This window comes from Thalassophryne amazonica, chromosome 4 (assembly GCF_902500255.1).
Source record: "Thalassophryne amazonica chromosome 4, fThaAma1.1, whole genome shotgun sequence".
Classification (NCBI taxonomy): domain Eukaryota; kingdom Metazoa; phylum Chordata; class Actinopteri; order Batrachoidiformes; family Batrachoididae; genus Thalassophryne; species Thalassophryne amazonica.
In genome coordinates this window covers 127,961,839-127,976,780 of record NC_047106.1, presented here as the reverse complement: position 1 = coordinate 127,976,780, position 14,942 = coordinate 127,961,839, and the positions used below count along the sequence as shown (strand labels likewise).

Genomic DNA, 14,942 nt, shown 5'->3' with positions numbered 1-14,942 from the left:
GTGTCGGCATCGATTAATAATCTCTGGTCCACTCCCCTCCCGGGTACTGATGAGGCATTTAGCAGGCTGACATCGTTAAATAGGTGGCTGGCGCAGTTTTATAGACAGCAAGGCTTTAGCTTTATTGATAACTGGCCTTCGTTCTGGGGCCGCCGTGGCTTGCTGATGCAGGATGGCCTCCACCCTGCTGGGGAAGGCGCCGCCATCTTGTCTGCGAACATAGATAGAGCTCTACAGGGAGGGTAACATTAGGAATCTACAGCAGGCCACAGAGCAGGTGATTAGAGACCCTGCAAGGCTTATGACAAATGTGGGTGTGGAATCCATTAGCTTAGCGGGGAAATTAGTGCAGAAAATCCACTATGGTGATAGTGCAGTTTATTTTCCAGGGAGGGACTTTCAACAAGTTGAGACTGTGGCCTGCTTCCGTAGTCGTGTCTGTAAAAATCATAAAGGGGTATGCTTTCTAAACTTAATACCCATTACTATATTGGATGATGTTGAAATTGAGGATGGCCCAGTGGTTGTTCCAGCAGTAGCAAAGATTTCATGTATGCTACCTACAACACGCGTGGAATGTCTTAAACCTAAACCTACTTCTAGGCATCTCATATATGCTACTCTGGAACCACCCCTAAACCCAAACATTTCAACTGTCAACCCCGCTGAGGTCCTTAGACTGGATCTCATTAACTTAAGATCACTGTCCTCAAAATCATTGTTGATCAATGATCTAATTATTAATCATCACTTAGATATGATTGGGCTATGTGAAACCTGGCTTAAACCTACAGCTGTCCTCCCCTTAAATGAGGCCTGCCCACCAGCTTATGCATTTAGTCACGTCCCTCGTGATGCGAAGCAAGGCGGGGGTGTTGCTCTTATTTATAAATCTAGGTTTAGCTTATTAGCTGTTGGGGTTTACAAATATCACTCGTTTGAGCATCTGATTCTCCGCTCTGCTCAGGATGTTACACATTGCCAAGGTCAGAAGAATAAAAATCAGTCATATTACGTTGTCACTGTATATAGGCCTCCTCGCCCATATTCAGAATTCGTAGATGAATTTGGTGCGTTCATTTGTAACTTGTCAACTAGTGTAGATAACATTCTGATCATTGGTGACTTTAACATTCATATAAATAAGCCTTCAGATCCCCTCTGCAAATCATTTATGGAAATTGTGGATGCATTAGGATTTCGGCAATGCATTCGGCATTCGACGCACATTAGTGGAAATACTCTGGATCTGGTTCTCGCACGTGATATTGCTGTCACGAATATTGACATCATACCTCTTACATCAGTGGTGTCTTATCACTCACTTATTAAGTTTACAGTTTCGCTGCCGTGTTTAGTGAAACAACAACCTTATATATCATTACGGCGATGCATCAACTCCTCAACTATGACTGAACTTGAAGCTAGACTGCCTGATGTCTTAGCTTCACATTTGACAAATACCCAGTCAGTAGACAGACTTGTGGATAGTTTAAACTCAGTGCTCAAAACTACACTCGACATGATTGCACCACCTGTGTTAAAACCGCGCTCCCCCAAATCACAGTCACCTTGGTTCAATGATTATCTGCATGACCTCAAGCATAAAGCAAGAGGTCTAGAACGGAAATGGCGTTGTTCAAAATTAGAAGTATTTCACCTTGCGTGGCGTGATGCTATCTTAGACTATAAGCATGCATTACTGGCTACAAAGCGGACTTACTACTCTGATTTGATCAACAAAAACAAGCATAACTCAAAGTTCTTGTTTGACACGGTGGCAACACTTATGCATGGACAACCACCTGTAGTTCGCTCTCCTTTTACAGCACAAGATTTCCTGGATTACTTTGGGAAGAAAATAGAAGACATCAGGTTAAACATATCCCGGCATGCCTTAACCCAGCCACTACACCCTGCTATTGAGGTGGGCGCCACTACTGCGGTATTACCTAGATTTACAGAATTTGATAGTATCTCATTAGGCATGCTGGCAAAACTCGTAATGTCATCAAAAATCACAACCTGTTTATTTGATTTGATACCAACAAAACTGTTTAAAGACCTGTGGCCCACTCTTGGGCCGACTGTGCTGGAAATGATTAATCTTTCTTTAACTTCTGGATCTGTTCCTAAACGTTTCAAATATGCAGTGATTAAACCATTACTTAAGAAACCTAATCTTGACCCTAGTGTATTGACAAACTATCGGCCGATATCAAATCTATCATTTTTCTCTAAAATTCTGGAAAAAGTGGTTCACGGCAGCTCGTAGACTATCTTACTGAGAATAATCTCTTTGAGCCACTGCAGTCTGCTTTTAGAAAATATCATTCCACAGAGACGGCTCTCACTAAAGTGGTGAATGATCTTCTGCTTACAATGGATTCGGACACCACTACGGTTCTTGTGCTGTTAGATCTCAGTGCTGCATTTGATACCGTGGATCATCATATTCTACTTGACAGGCTGGAAAATCATTTTGGGATTACTGGGAGTGCCCTTGCATGGCTGATGTCATACTTGACCAGTCGTTCTCACTGTGTTTTGTACAGTAACACTACCTCTAACCTTAGTGACATGAAATTTGGGGTTCCACAGGGGTCAGGCCCCCTGCTTTTCTCCCTTTATATAGCACCCCTTGGCACATACTATGGCATTTTGGGATTATCTTTCACTGCTATGCAGATGATACTCAGTTACACATGCCGATAAGTGCTGGTAATCTCGTTCACATAAAATTCTTAGAAGATTGCCTTGCAGCAGTGAGAAGTTGGATGTCTAGAAACTTCTTACTTTTAAACTCTGATAAAACTGAAATGATGGTTCTTGGTCCAGTGAGACATTGGCATCAATTTGACCAGTTAACGCCCAGCCTCGGCTCGTGTGTCATACATCACACTGACAAAGTGAGGAACCTTGGGGTAATTTTTGATCCTTCGTTGTCCTTTGGCCTCCACATTAGAAATATTACTAGGACTGCTTTCTTCCACCTGCGAAATATAGCGAAGATTTCTCCCATCCTGTCTATGGCTGATGCTGAGACCCTGATCCATGCATTTATCTCTTCTTGATTGGACTACTACAATGTTCTATTTTCTGGTTTACTGCAGTCTAGCATTAGGAGTCTCCAGTTGGTTCAAAATGCTGCAGCCAGACTTTTGACACGAAGCAGAAAGTTCGACCACATTACACCCATTTTGGCTTCCCTTCACTGGCTTCCTGTCCCAGTGAGATCAGATTTTAAGGTTCTGCTACTAACTTATAAAATTATTCATGGACTGGCACCTCCCTACCTAGCTGACCTAATTAAACCTTACGTACTGGCCTGGGCTTTACGTTCTCAGGGTGCAGGACTACTTTGTGTCCCTAAGGTGAATAAGAAGTTTGCGGGTCACAGAGCTTTCTCTTATCATGCCCCTGTTCTGTGGAATGATCTCCCTGCGTCAATAAAACAGTCACATTCTGTGGAGACTTTCAAGTCCAGACTTAAGACACACTTATTTTCCCTTTCATATGACTAGCATACTGGTACAGTTTTGTTTTACGCTTTTTACTCTTTTAATTCATTTATTAGTAATTGGAGCGGGCTGCAGCCTCAACTTTACCTAAATTCTGGGTCTTTTAGTGAAGTTTAGGGCTAGTGGCCAGCAATCACCTTAGTATTTCTGTGTTTTTCTTGTTGTTTAATGCTGGCAAATTATACAGTATTTTTTGTCTTTCTGATGTCTGATTCTGTTTTTTCTCTGTGTTTAAGGTGCAGCTCCATCCAGAGATGGGAGTTGTGTTCATGTTGGCGACCCTCCTGTCCTGTAGCATTTCTTGTATATTTGTCCGTGAATTGTTCTGTGACTTGTTCTGTAATTTATGTTTGTAGCATGGCCCAAGCAGAGGGTCACCCTTTTAAGTCTGGTCTGCTTGAGGTTTCTTCCTCAGAGGGAGTTTTTCCTTACCACTGTTGCTCTGGGGGTTGGACCTTACCTGTGTGAAGCGCTTTGAGGCAACTCTGTTGTGATTTGGCGCTATATAAATGAAAATAAATTGAAACTGAATTGATACCACATTTTAGAGGAGCACGGGTGACGAAAACATATACCTTGGTATTTATAAAGCAATTTACTATATATTGTTCATTTCTACGACATTTTGTGGAGCCCCTCCAACTTTTACCTCAGCCCCCCCCCCCCCCCCCCCCCCCCCCAACAAACCTTTTCTGGCGCCACCACTGATCTCTAACAATGTTTTAAAAAGAAACGGGTGAAGATGTTTGTAGCTAACAGCCGTGACTGTGAGCTCTGCTGTGTGCAGGACCTGGAGCAGAGCCACAAGGAGCTGCAGGAGGAGGATCTGGACGAAGCTCTTCCTCTCCCCGAGGATGACGAGGAGGAAGATTTAACTGAGTACACATTTGCCAAGTTTGCTGCCACATATTTCCAGGGCACCACTACACACACGTATGTCCGACGGCCTCTGAAGCAGCCACTGCTCTTTCATGATGATGAGGGAGATCAGCTGGTAGGTGATCTTTGACTTTTAACTGAAGCTGTTTGGGAAGTTTGGTTGATTGTTCTAAACATTACTACAGTCCATTGTTTATTATCTATTCATTCATAAATAATTGATCCCTTCACATAGAAAATCAACTGAATCGTCTTTCAGTGTTCCATTCAGTCTGTTTCTGTGAAGGCTCTCAGTTGTCCAGGTGGTTTCCATCGTAGAGAAGCTTGAATCTTCGACTGGACTGGGTTGCTTGACGCGAGGACGTTTCGCGATTTGAAGCGAAACGTCCTCGCATCAAGCAACCCAGTCCAGTCAATATTCAAGCTTCTCTACTACATTCAGTCTGTTTCCTTTCACTAGCCCACTAGATGGCAGTGTCTATTCAGAAAAGGATGCCAAAGTGCATTGTGCTTTGAGGATCTTTTTTTCAATACTGCCATCTTGTGGGTTCAGAAAAAAAAACATCAAATACATTCTGAAGCCTCACATGGTCATCACTAATACGTAGTAACTAAGGCCAACATTGCATTTCATAGACAGATTGATTTTTGGTGTGCAGTTATGAATCTGTTTATCTGTAAAACATGTCACTCCTGTCTCAATGCAGGCTGCTCTGGCAGTGTGGATCACTGTGCTGAGGTTCATGGGAGATTTGCCGGAGCCCAAGTACCACATGGCCGTCAGCGACGGCAGTGAGAAGATCCCCGTTATGACCAAAATCTATGAGACACTGGGCAAGAAGACGTACAAGAGAGAACTGCAGGCACTGCAGGGGGAGGGGGAGGTGAGGAGGAGGAGGGGAAGGACTATAAAAAATGGTTGATCTTATAAATAATAACATGACTGTTTTGTACAGAAGCACTGTTAATATGCTTCTTTTTCAACTACTGGTTTTCTTCTGTGATGAGAAAAGTGCTAAATCTAGGCTCTTTGGGAATGAAAGACAAAATCACAAAACACAAAAAGGTCACTCAGAGAGGACTTTACATTGTTTGTGATCCCATATTATACAATCATATGTAAATGTTTGGGCACCCCTGATGATTTCCATGTAAATCAATTTCAGTTAACTATATCATATAGCAGACAAACACAGTGATATTTGGGAAGTGAAATTAAGTTTATAGGATTTACATAAAGTGTGTAATAATTTTTTAAACAAAATTAGTCAGGTGCATAAATTTGGGCACCCCAACAGAAAAAATACATTAGTATTTAGTAGATCCTCCTTTTGCAGAAATAACAGCCTCTAAATGCTTCCTGTAGCTTCCAATGAGAGTCTGGATTCTGGTTGAAGCTATTTTGGACCATTCTTCTTTTCCGAGCATGGACAGTCTGCTTAAAATCACACCACAGATTTTCAATAATATTCAGGTCTGGGTACTGAGATGGCTATTCCAGAACGTTGTACTTGTTCCTCTGCATGAATGCCTTAGTAGATTTTGAGCAGTGTTTAGGGTTGTTGTCTAGTTGAAAGATCCAGCCCCGGTACAACTTCAACTTTGTCACTGATTCATGAACATTGTTCTCAAGAATCTGCTGATATTGACTGGAATCCATGTGACCCTCAACTTTAACAAGATTCCCAGTACCTGCACTGGTCACACAGCCACACAGCATGATGGAACTACCTCCAAATTTTACTGTAGGTAGCAAGTGTTTTTCTTGGAATGCTGTGTTCTTTTTTAGCCATGCATACCACCCCTTGTTATGTCCAAATAACTCAATTTTAGTTTCATCAGTCCACAGCACCTTATTCCAAAATGAAACTTGCTTGTCCAAATGTACGCAGAAAAGGCTTCCTCTGCATTACAGCATCTCCTTGTGCAAAGTGCACCGTATATAGTTGAATGATGCACAGAGACACTATCTGCAGCAAGATCATGTTGTAGGTCTTTGGAGCAGGTCTGTGGATTGACTATGACTGTTCTCACCATCCTTCGCTTCAGGTTATCTGAGATTTTTCTTGGCCTGCCACTTCAGGCTTTAAAGAGTACTGTGCCTGCGGTCTTCTATTTCCTCACTATGTTCCTCACAGTGGAAACTGACAACTGAAATCTCTGAGATAGCTTTTTGCAAATGGCCACCTTAAATACCCTTTCTCATGATTGGATTCACCTGTGTAAGGAGGTCAAGGGTCAGTGAGCTTACCAAACCAATTTTGTGTTCCAATAATTGGTGCTAAATGTATTCAAATCAATAAAATGACAAGGGTGCCCAAATTTATGCACCTGCCTAATTTTGTTTAAATAATTATTGCACACTTTCTGTAAATACTAGAAACTTCATTTTACTTCTCAAATCTCAGTATGTTCATCTGCTATATGATATATTTAACTGAAATTTCTGATCCAGACAACCAATAGATTATAAAGGAAAATCATGAAAATTATCAGGGGTGCCCAAACTTTTGCATACATCATCATCACTGCCACTTGACACGAGCATGGCAGTCCAGAAGAAATTCATCCAGGCATCTAACTAGGGGCTGCCTACTGTTTCAGAGCTTCAGCAGCTTTCTGTCTTGCGCGTCTTTCCTCTTCAGCTTTCCGTCTATTGGTCTGAAATGTCTTGATGCCATCACAAACCGTTCTCCAAACCAGTCTAATTGCTGGGGCTGTAGCCCAGTCAGCAATCTTGCACTTCTTTTAAGGACATCTTTGTGCCTCTTCTTAGGCACGCCAACACAATGTCATCTAGTACAAAGTTGACTGAAGAGAAGTTGTTTTTCTTGTGACCAAGAAAAGCTGATGTATAAGTTCATATTAGTCTTTAGCAGGAATTATAGGTGTATCATTAACCAATTCCCTGGAATAGCTCTTCTAAATTTCCCCAATGCACATTTGGGCCAAAATGGTTGGATGTCTTTGGTATGAGTTCTCTACCATTGGGATGACGTTGTGTCAAAAGAATGGTGATTTAGAGAGATGCAGATGAGGCATACCATTTGCATTGTCAGGGAATGTCAGCTCCAACATTGTGGACTTGTGTTGTGTTTCTCTTGGTGTCTCAGTGTTGAGCACCTCATCGACCTTTGACGGCTCTGTAGGGAGGCAGATGTGGCACCACTCAGCACATGTTCCTAGACCTGACCTACCTGTTCTTATCAGAGTTAAAGATTTACATTTTTGTCTAATGTAATATAATGCTGTGTCTAGATTTGGATTAAGAGCCCTTTGATGATCTTTGTGATCAATGGATGGTTTTCAATTTTGTCCCACCTCAGACTTCTTCCTCTGATAGCCATAAGAAGAACAGTGTCCGCCACAAACTGGTGTCCCTCACCTTGAAGAAGAAATCCAAGCTTACAGAGGAGGTGAGAGAGAGACAGAGCCAATGGTAGCTTGACAGTTTATTAAGATCTGAAATCACTTTGTAACACTTCACTACGTTGCCGCTGCATAACTGGAATTTACTCACACCGGGCAGCCGAAAAGTATTCACAGCGCTTCACTTTTTCCATATTTTGGTATGTTACAGCTTTATTCCAAAATGGATAAAATTAATTTTTTCCCTCAAAATTCTACACATAATACCACATACGGACATTGTAAAAAAAAAAAAGTTTGAGATTTTTGCAAATTTATTAAAAATAAGAAAACAAAGAAAGCAAAAAAATCACACGTACATAAGTATTCACAACCTTTACCATGAAGCTCAAAATTGAGCTCATGTGAATCGTGTTTCCACTGATCATCCTTGAGAAGTTTCTACAGCTTAATTGGAGTCCACCTGGGGTAAATTCAGTTGATTGGACATGATGTGGAAAGACACACACCTGTCTACAAATAAGGTCCCACAGTTGACAGTGCATGTCAGAGCACAAACCAAGCTTGAAGTCAAAGGAATTGTCTGTAGAACTCTGGGACAGGACTGTCTCGAGGCACAAATCTGGGGAAGGGTACGGAAACATTTCTGCTAATTTGAAGGTCCCAATGAGTGCAGTGGCCTCCATAATCCATAAATGCAAGAAGTTCAGATCTACCAGGACTCTTCCTAGAGCTGACCGCCCGTCTAAACTGAGTGATTTGGCGGGGGGGAGGACCTTAGTTAGGGAGGTGACCAAGAACCCGATGGTGGCTCTCTCAGAGCTCCAGCATTCATCTGTGGAAAGAGGAGAATTTTGAGGGGCAAAATGAATTTTATTTTTATTTTATTTAATTATTATTTTTATTTATTTTATTTTATTTTGGAATTTTATTCTAAAATGAATACTTCATTTTGGAATAAGGCTGTAACATAACAAAAGGTGGAAAAACTGTTGTGTTGTGCTAGTTCTCACTGCATTACGCAGATTTCTGTTTTAGTTTATTTTATGCTTAGAAAATCTGTATTAAAAAAAAATCTGATAAAATGGAGGAAAATAAACCTGATTCTCTGGAATTCCTGACAGGTCACTAAACGCCTTAATGATGGTGAATATAGTCTCCACGGTAACAGCATGCTTGAGGACCGGCCAACTTCTAATTTGGAGAAGCTTCATTTTATCATTGGCAACGGAATCCTGAGGCCAACACTGAGGTACACAAACTCATGGCTAGGTGGACACAGCTAATGTGATTTAAGATCCTCAAAACTACTTTCACAGAAAACATACGGTGGAATGTGCTGTACAAGAAATATCAAAATTCTGACTGTTGAGAGCCTGAAGCCAGTGATGATTTAATTGCCGATGGGCTGGTGATGCTAGTTTTTCCTTAGTCTCTCCAAAGCATACTACTAATTCACTGAAGGAGCTCAGTCACTGGCGTGGACAAAGACATGAGGTCCTGTATCACATCTGCTGCAAAGCAGCACAAAGCCAAGCATGTGTCAATGCTGGTTTCCACCCAGTTTATACCCAGCACCTACATCCTCTAAATCATAATACCAAGTCCACGTCTTTGGGTGTTTTGGTCTAAAAATAGAAATGTTGGCATCTTAGACTAACAGTAACACAAACCTGGTTTTAAAGTCCAGCACTGTCTAGTACTGCAGAAAAAGTGCAACAGTTAGATAAACTTTACATGCAGCTCCGCCGCAACGCGCGGAATTCCTCCGCACGTCTGTCTTAATGTGCCGAAAAAGTGCTGATGTCCATGTCTTTTCACAATTCCTGTGCTAGTCAGATGACATACCGGATCAAGACAGCATCCAGTTTAAAAATGAACGGCAAATTTCACTGTTACAGGACTTTTTGTCATGGAAAGAGAAGCGGCTCCACCACGCTGCTCGGCGCAAAGAAACGCCATGATGAAGCCTTCCAGGACATGTTTGGGCATGTCCAGCTCATGCACAATCAGAATCGGTTATTCACACGACTGGAAAGCAACCGGAATCCGTCTGAAATCCACCTGAATGCCGTCCGTCCTGTGAGACCAACACGGAGGTGGTTTTGTGCCGCGCCATGAACGGCTTCGTGGCGCGTCCCTCCGCTTCTTTTTCCATGAAAAAAACTCCTGTAATGGTGGAATGTGCCGAAAAAGTGCTGATGTCCACATCTTCTGCCTTTTTGTGAAAGTCAGACGAGGTCCCGGATCAACAAAGCTTTCACGTTGGAAATGATCTGGTTGTTCCAGCGGGGTGTCAGCCTGTCGATGGGGGCTGGGAGCGTGCCGCGCTCTCAGGAGTTGTGGGCTGTCCTTAAAGCGGCAGTAACACTCCGTAATCTGTTTAATCCACATAAAATCGTCCCTGAAAGCCATATTAATATTTCGAACGGTGTCCACCTGGAGGTCTCTCACAGTTTATGGAAAAAAATTGATGCAGCAAAGCTCCAAATCGTTCAGACATTTATTTGCAATAAAAAATAGACGAGAGGGGTAGACCACACCTCACTCAAAGCCTGCTCACAGGCAAATGATGCAACCGACAGGCATGAAAAAACTCGCGCATGAGGGTTCAAGCTTGTCTGACGCAATCACACGTGATTCAAATCCATATGGTTTTTAAAAAAAATAATAAGGTCGGATACTTTTCTAATAGACCTCGTATGTAATTGTTAAGAAATCCAGCAATTGGAAAAGGCTAAGGGCACAGCCGTGTATCACTTGGCTGTAATAGGTAGAGTGCTACATTTGAGAGATGGGGATGAACTGATTATGTGCCAGTTTACTGACCGATTTACAGTCCATCAAGGATTCTACTGGTCTCCACTTTTTAATATTTTCTTTTGCCATGATCTGGATTTTGTGTGTGTGTGTGTGTGTGTGTGTGTGTGTGTGTGTGTGTGTGTGTGTGTGTGTGTGTGTGTGTGTGTGTGTGTGTGTGTGTGTGTGTGTGTGTGTGTGTGTGTGTACATTTTAGGGATGAGATCTACTGTCAAATCTGTAAGCAGCTGAGTCAGAACCCATCCAAAAGTTCCCATGCTCGTGGATGGATCCTCGTCTCTCTGTGCGTCGGCTGCTTTGCTCCCTCAGAGAAGTTTGTCAAGGTCAGGAACTCCACAACTGTTTTATTTTCTTTTGTAACTTAATACAAAGAATACACACCATTTAAAATAAGAAACAAATGTGCATGCAGACAGCAGCACTGTGGCTTAGTGGTTAGCACTGTTGCCTCACAGAGAGAAGGTTCCAGGTTTTCTTCCAGCCTGGGGCCTCATGTACAAAGAAACATGGTGTACACTATAACCCAGAAACAGTCATATGAAAAAAATAATTCAGTTGTAATCAAAGTGTGCGTATGCATGGATCTAAGCATGTTCTCTTTGCACAATCAATCAATGTGGAATTGAGTGCACATGCATAAGTACCAAACTCCTCCCTGTCTACGCCCACATTTAAATATGCAAATTGATTTAAATACGCCCTGGGACCTGGGTATTCCCCTCTCTGTCAGATCATTCCACATAAACAGAGGTAAGAAAAGGAATGTTATTGAGTGTGAGCTACAGATGAAGTGGTGTAAATGAAGTAGAGATACGCAGGGATATTTTATTTTATTTGGTACCCTGTCAACCAGAATAAACATGAAATGGAAGCAGCACACAGACACTGATGTAAAAATAAAATGAGGTGTGCTGCGACTGATAGTGTGTGACATTCACAACTTTAGCATGCGTTTATTGACAAATACTGAACACAGGGAGATAATCAGGGGCTTGTTAAGGTTTGCAGCTCTAGTTTCACCATTAAGAAATGAAAATAATAATAACAAAAAACATATTTGGATGCCCAAATGTGCCTGCACTGTTTTCATTCAGAACAATTACACAAACAAACTATTTACTCACCAAGCAGTCACCCATCACACACCGTGCCAGACGGGGAAATGAAATGCGGGGTGACACGGAGGAGTGGGGGTCGGGGTTATGGTTAAGGGAAGGGAGACACTTACATTATGGTTATGGTTAGGGTTAGGCGAAGGGGTAGGATTAGAAATAGTAAAATAAAGAAAAACTTGTCACCGAAATTTCAGTTTATTTTTTCAGTTTATTTTCATTTATATAGCAGCAAATCACAACACATGCGTTGAACCAGGCAACCGAGCCATGATGCATATCACATATGATTTGAACATTGATGAAATGAAATAGTTTCCTATTAACAAAAACAAATTCATCATGTGATGGCGCCTTTATAGCAATATGTGTGCAGTCAGCTCCGATTACATCAGAAAAACTGGCTCTCGCTGCAAATTGGGCATTAATGGTGAAATGTGATGTACCTGGATGACTTTCCAATGATTGCATTCCACACAGCTGGCATGGCTCAGCTCAAGGTTGACTGGCACACTCCTGAGCGATTAACCAGCTTCCACTGGAATATCCCTGTTGTCAGGAAGCGCAGCTTGGTCAGCACCTGTGTGGGCACAGACAACCCCTGGCTCCTTGCCGTATTGCGCTCTGGTAACAGCAAAACTCCAGTAACAGTTGCCGTGGTAAAGGAAATCAGCTTATGAGCCAATTATTGTCATATGCAAGTAAATCCTCACATTCCCTGATTACACGCTCATGTCGGATTGCACCATTTGGAAGGTCCTCTAACAGCACAAACGCAGCCATTGTTAATACCATTTTCCTCATCACTTTGCACATGATTACCAACTGAATCATCTTTCAAAGTGTTCCATTTAGTCTGCATATAATTGCAAACAAGTGGGTGTGTTAATTGTTCATAAGTGTGTCTCTGATGTGCACATCACTCTTGACTTGTTTTCACACTGTTAACAGTTTCACAGCATCACCTCTACATGTCACCAGTGGACCAATAGCTGTAGAAATGTGTGTACACCAGTCATGAACTTGGCGTGACACACTGCACATTACATGGTCATTTCACTTTTGATACATCTGGACATTAGCATGGAGAAGGACGTGCGCCATGTATTTGTACGTATGTATGCAACCTTTGTACATGAGGCCCCTGGTCTTTTCTGTGTGGGGTTTGTATGGGTTCCCTCCAGGTACTCCAGCTTCCTCCCACTTCCAAAGACATGCATGTTAGGTGAAATGGTGACTCTAAATTGAATGTAGGTGTGAGTTTGAGCGTGAATGAGTTTGTTTGTCTGTGTGTGTTGGCTCTACGATAGACTAGTGGCCTGTCTTGGGTGGACCCCCCCCCTTTTACCCAGTGACCACTGGGATGGGCTCCAGGCCCCTTAACATAAATCCTTAACCCTCTGGGGTCTATGGACTTGCCAGCAAGCCCAAATAAATGGGTTTTTATTTTTCTAGATGACTGAGGGATAATGGGGAAAAAGCAATTTCAGAAATTGAATGAATGAATGTACATACAAAGTGACTGGAAACATTTTAGGTGCAAACCTGCATTTGTAGAATTTGGTAAAACATGATCAGCTCCATTTTTTCAAGGACATTATTATTATTATTCATTCTTTCATTCATTCATTTTCTATACCTGCTTACTCCAATTAAGGGTCACAGGTGGCTATCCTATCAGTCACAGGACAAGAAGTCACAGGGTCCACCTTGGACAGGACAACAGTCTGTCGCAAAAAAGGGAAAAAGCATCATAACTCAGCCATACAATCTAACCATCACTGGAGTCTTACAAATGCTAAGAATTTATTGAAAGCCAAGACTGCCAAGCAACCTTGCCCATATTCAAACAAGTTTTACATAAGAGTAAAAACATGGATTCGTGGGTGGGCTTTTTTAAAGATAGCCCATATGTGAGTTCAGTGTAGTTACGTATGCATGGAAGCTCATCTAACTATGATACAGGAAATTGTTTTTGAGGAAAATAATTTAAAAAGTTGTATCCCTAGTGTGCATACGGTGCATCCAGAAAGTATTCACAGTGCTGCACCTGTTCCACATTTTTTATGTTGCAGCCTTATTCCAAAATGGATGGCATTCATTATTTTCCTACAAAATTGTACACACAATACCCCATAATGACAAGATGAAAAAATATTTTTATGAGATTTTTGCAAATTTATTAAATATAAAAAGTTTGCGCGTACATAAGTATTCACAGCCTTTGCCATGAAGGTCAAAATTGAGCTCAAGTGTGTCCTGTTTTCACTGATCATCCTTGAGATGTGTCTACAGCTTAATTGGAGTCCACCTGGGGTAAATTCAGTTGAATGGACATGATTTGGAAAGACACACACCTGTCTGCATATAAGGTGCATGCCAGAGCACAAACCAAGCATGAAGTTAAAGGAATTGTCTGTAGACCTCCAAGACAGGATTGTCTTAAGGCACAAATCTGGGGAAGGGTACAGGAACATTTCTGCTGCTTTGAATGTCCCATAGAGCACAGTGGCTTCCATCATCCGTAAATGGAAGACGTTTGGATCCACCAGGACTCTTCATAGAGCTGGCTGCCCGTCTAAACTGACCAATCGGGAGAGAAGGGGCTTACTTGTGGAGGTGACCAAGAACCAGAAAGTCACTGTCACAGCTCCAGCATTCCTCTGTGGAGAGAGGAGAACCTTCCAGAAGGACAACCATCTCTGCAGAAATCCACCAATTAGGCCTGTATGGTAGAGTGGCCAGACAGAAGCCACTCCTTAGTAAAAGGCACATGGCAGCCCATCTGGAGTTTGCCAAAAGGCCCCTGAAGGACTCTCAGACCATGAGAAACAAAATTCTCAGGTCTGATGAGACAAAGATTGAACACTTTGACGTGAATGCCAGGCGTCATATTTGGAGGAAATCAGGCACCATCCCTACAGTGAAGCATGGTGGTGGCAGCATCATGTTGTGGGGATGTTTTTCAGCGGCAGGAACTGGGAGACTATTCAGGATTGAAAGATGAATGCAGCAATGTACAGAAGCATCCTGGATGAAAACCTGCTCCAGAGCGCTATTGACCTCAGACTGGGGTGACAGTTCATCTTTCAGCAGGACAATGACCCTAAGCACACAGCCAAGATATCAAAGGAGCGGCTTCAGGACAACTCTGTGAATGTTCTTGAGTGGCCCAGCCAGAGCCCAGACCTAAATCTGATTTAACATCTCTGGAGAGATCTGAAAATGGCTGTGCACTGAC

General features: G+C 42.2%; 1 protein-coding gene across 1 annotated transcript in view; it reads left to right on the top strand.

Moving 5' to 3' along the window:
- LOC117508715 (unconventional myosin-VIIa-like) overlaps positions 1 to 14,942 on the top strand; it is a 289,667-nt gene that overhangs the window by 209,614 nt on the left and 65,111 nt on the right. Inside the window, exons 25-29 of the mRNA XM_034168534.1 lie at positions 4,309 to 4,515; positions 5,108 to 5,284; positions 7,727 to 7,816; positions 8,894 to 9,021; positions 10,786 to 10,912. Coding sequence (XP_034024425.1) covers positions 4,309 to 4,515; positions 5,108 to 5,284; positions 7,727 to 7,816; positions 8,894 to 9,021; positions 10,786 to 10,912 — 729 coding nt within the window. The remainder of the gene's footprint in view (positions 1 to 4,308; positions 4,516 to 5,107; positions 5,285 to 7,726; positions 7,817 to 8,893; positions 9,022 to 10,785; positions 10,913 to 14,942) is intronic.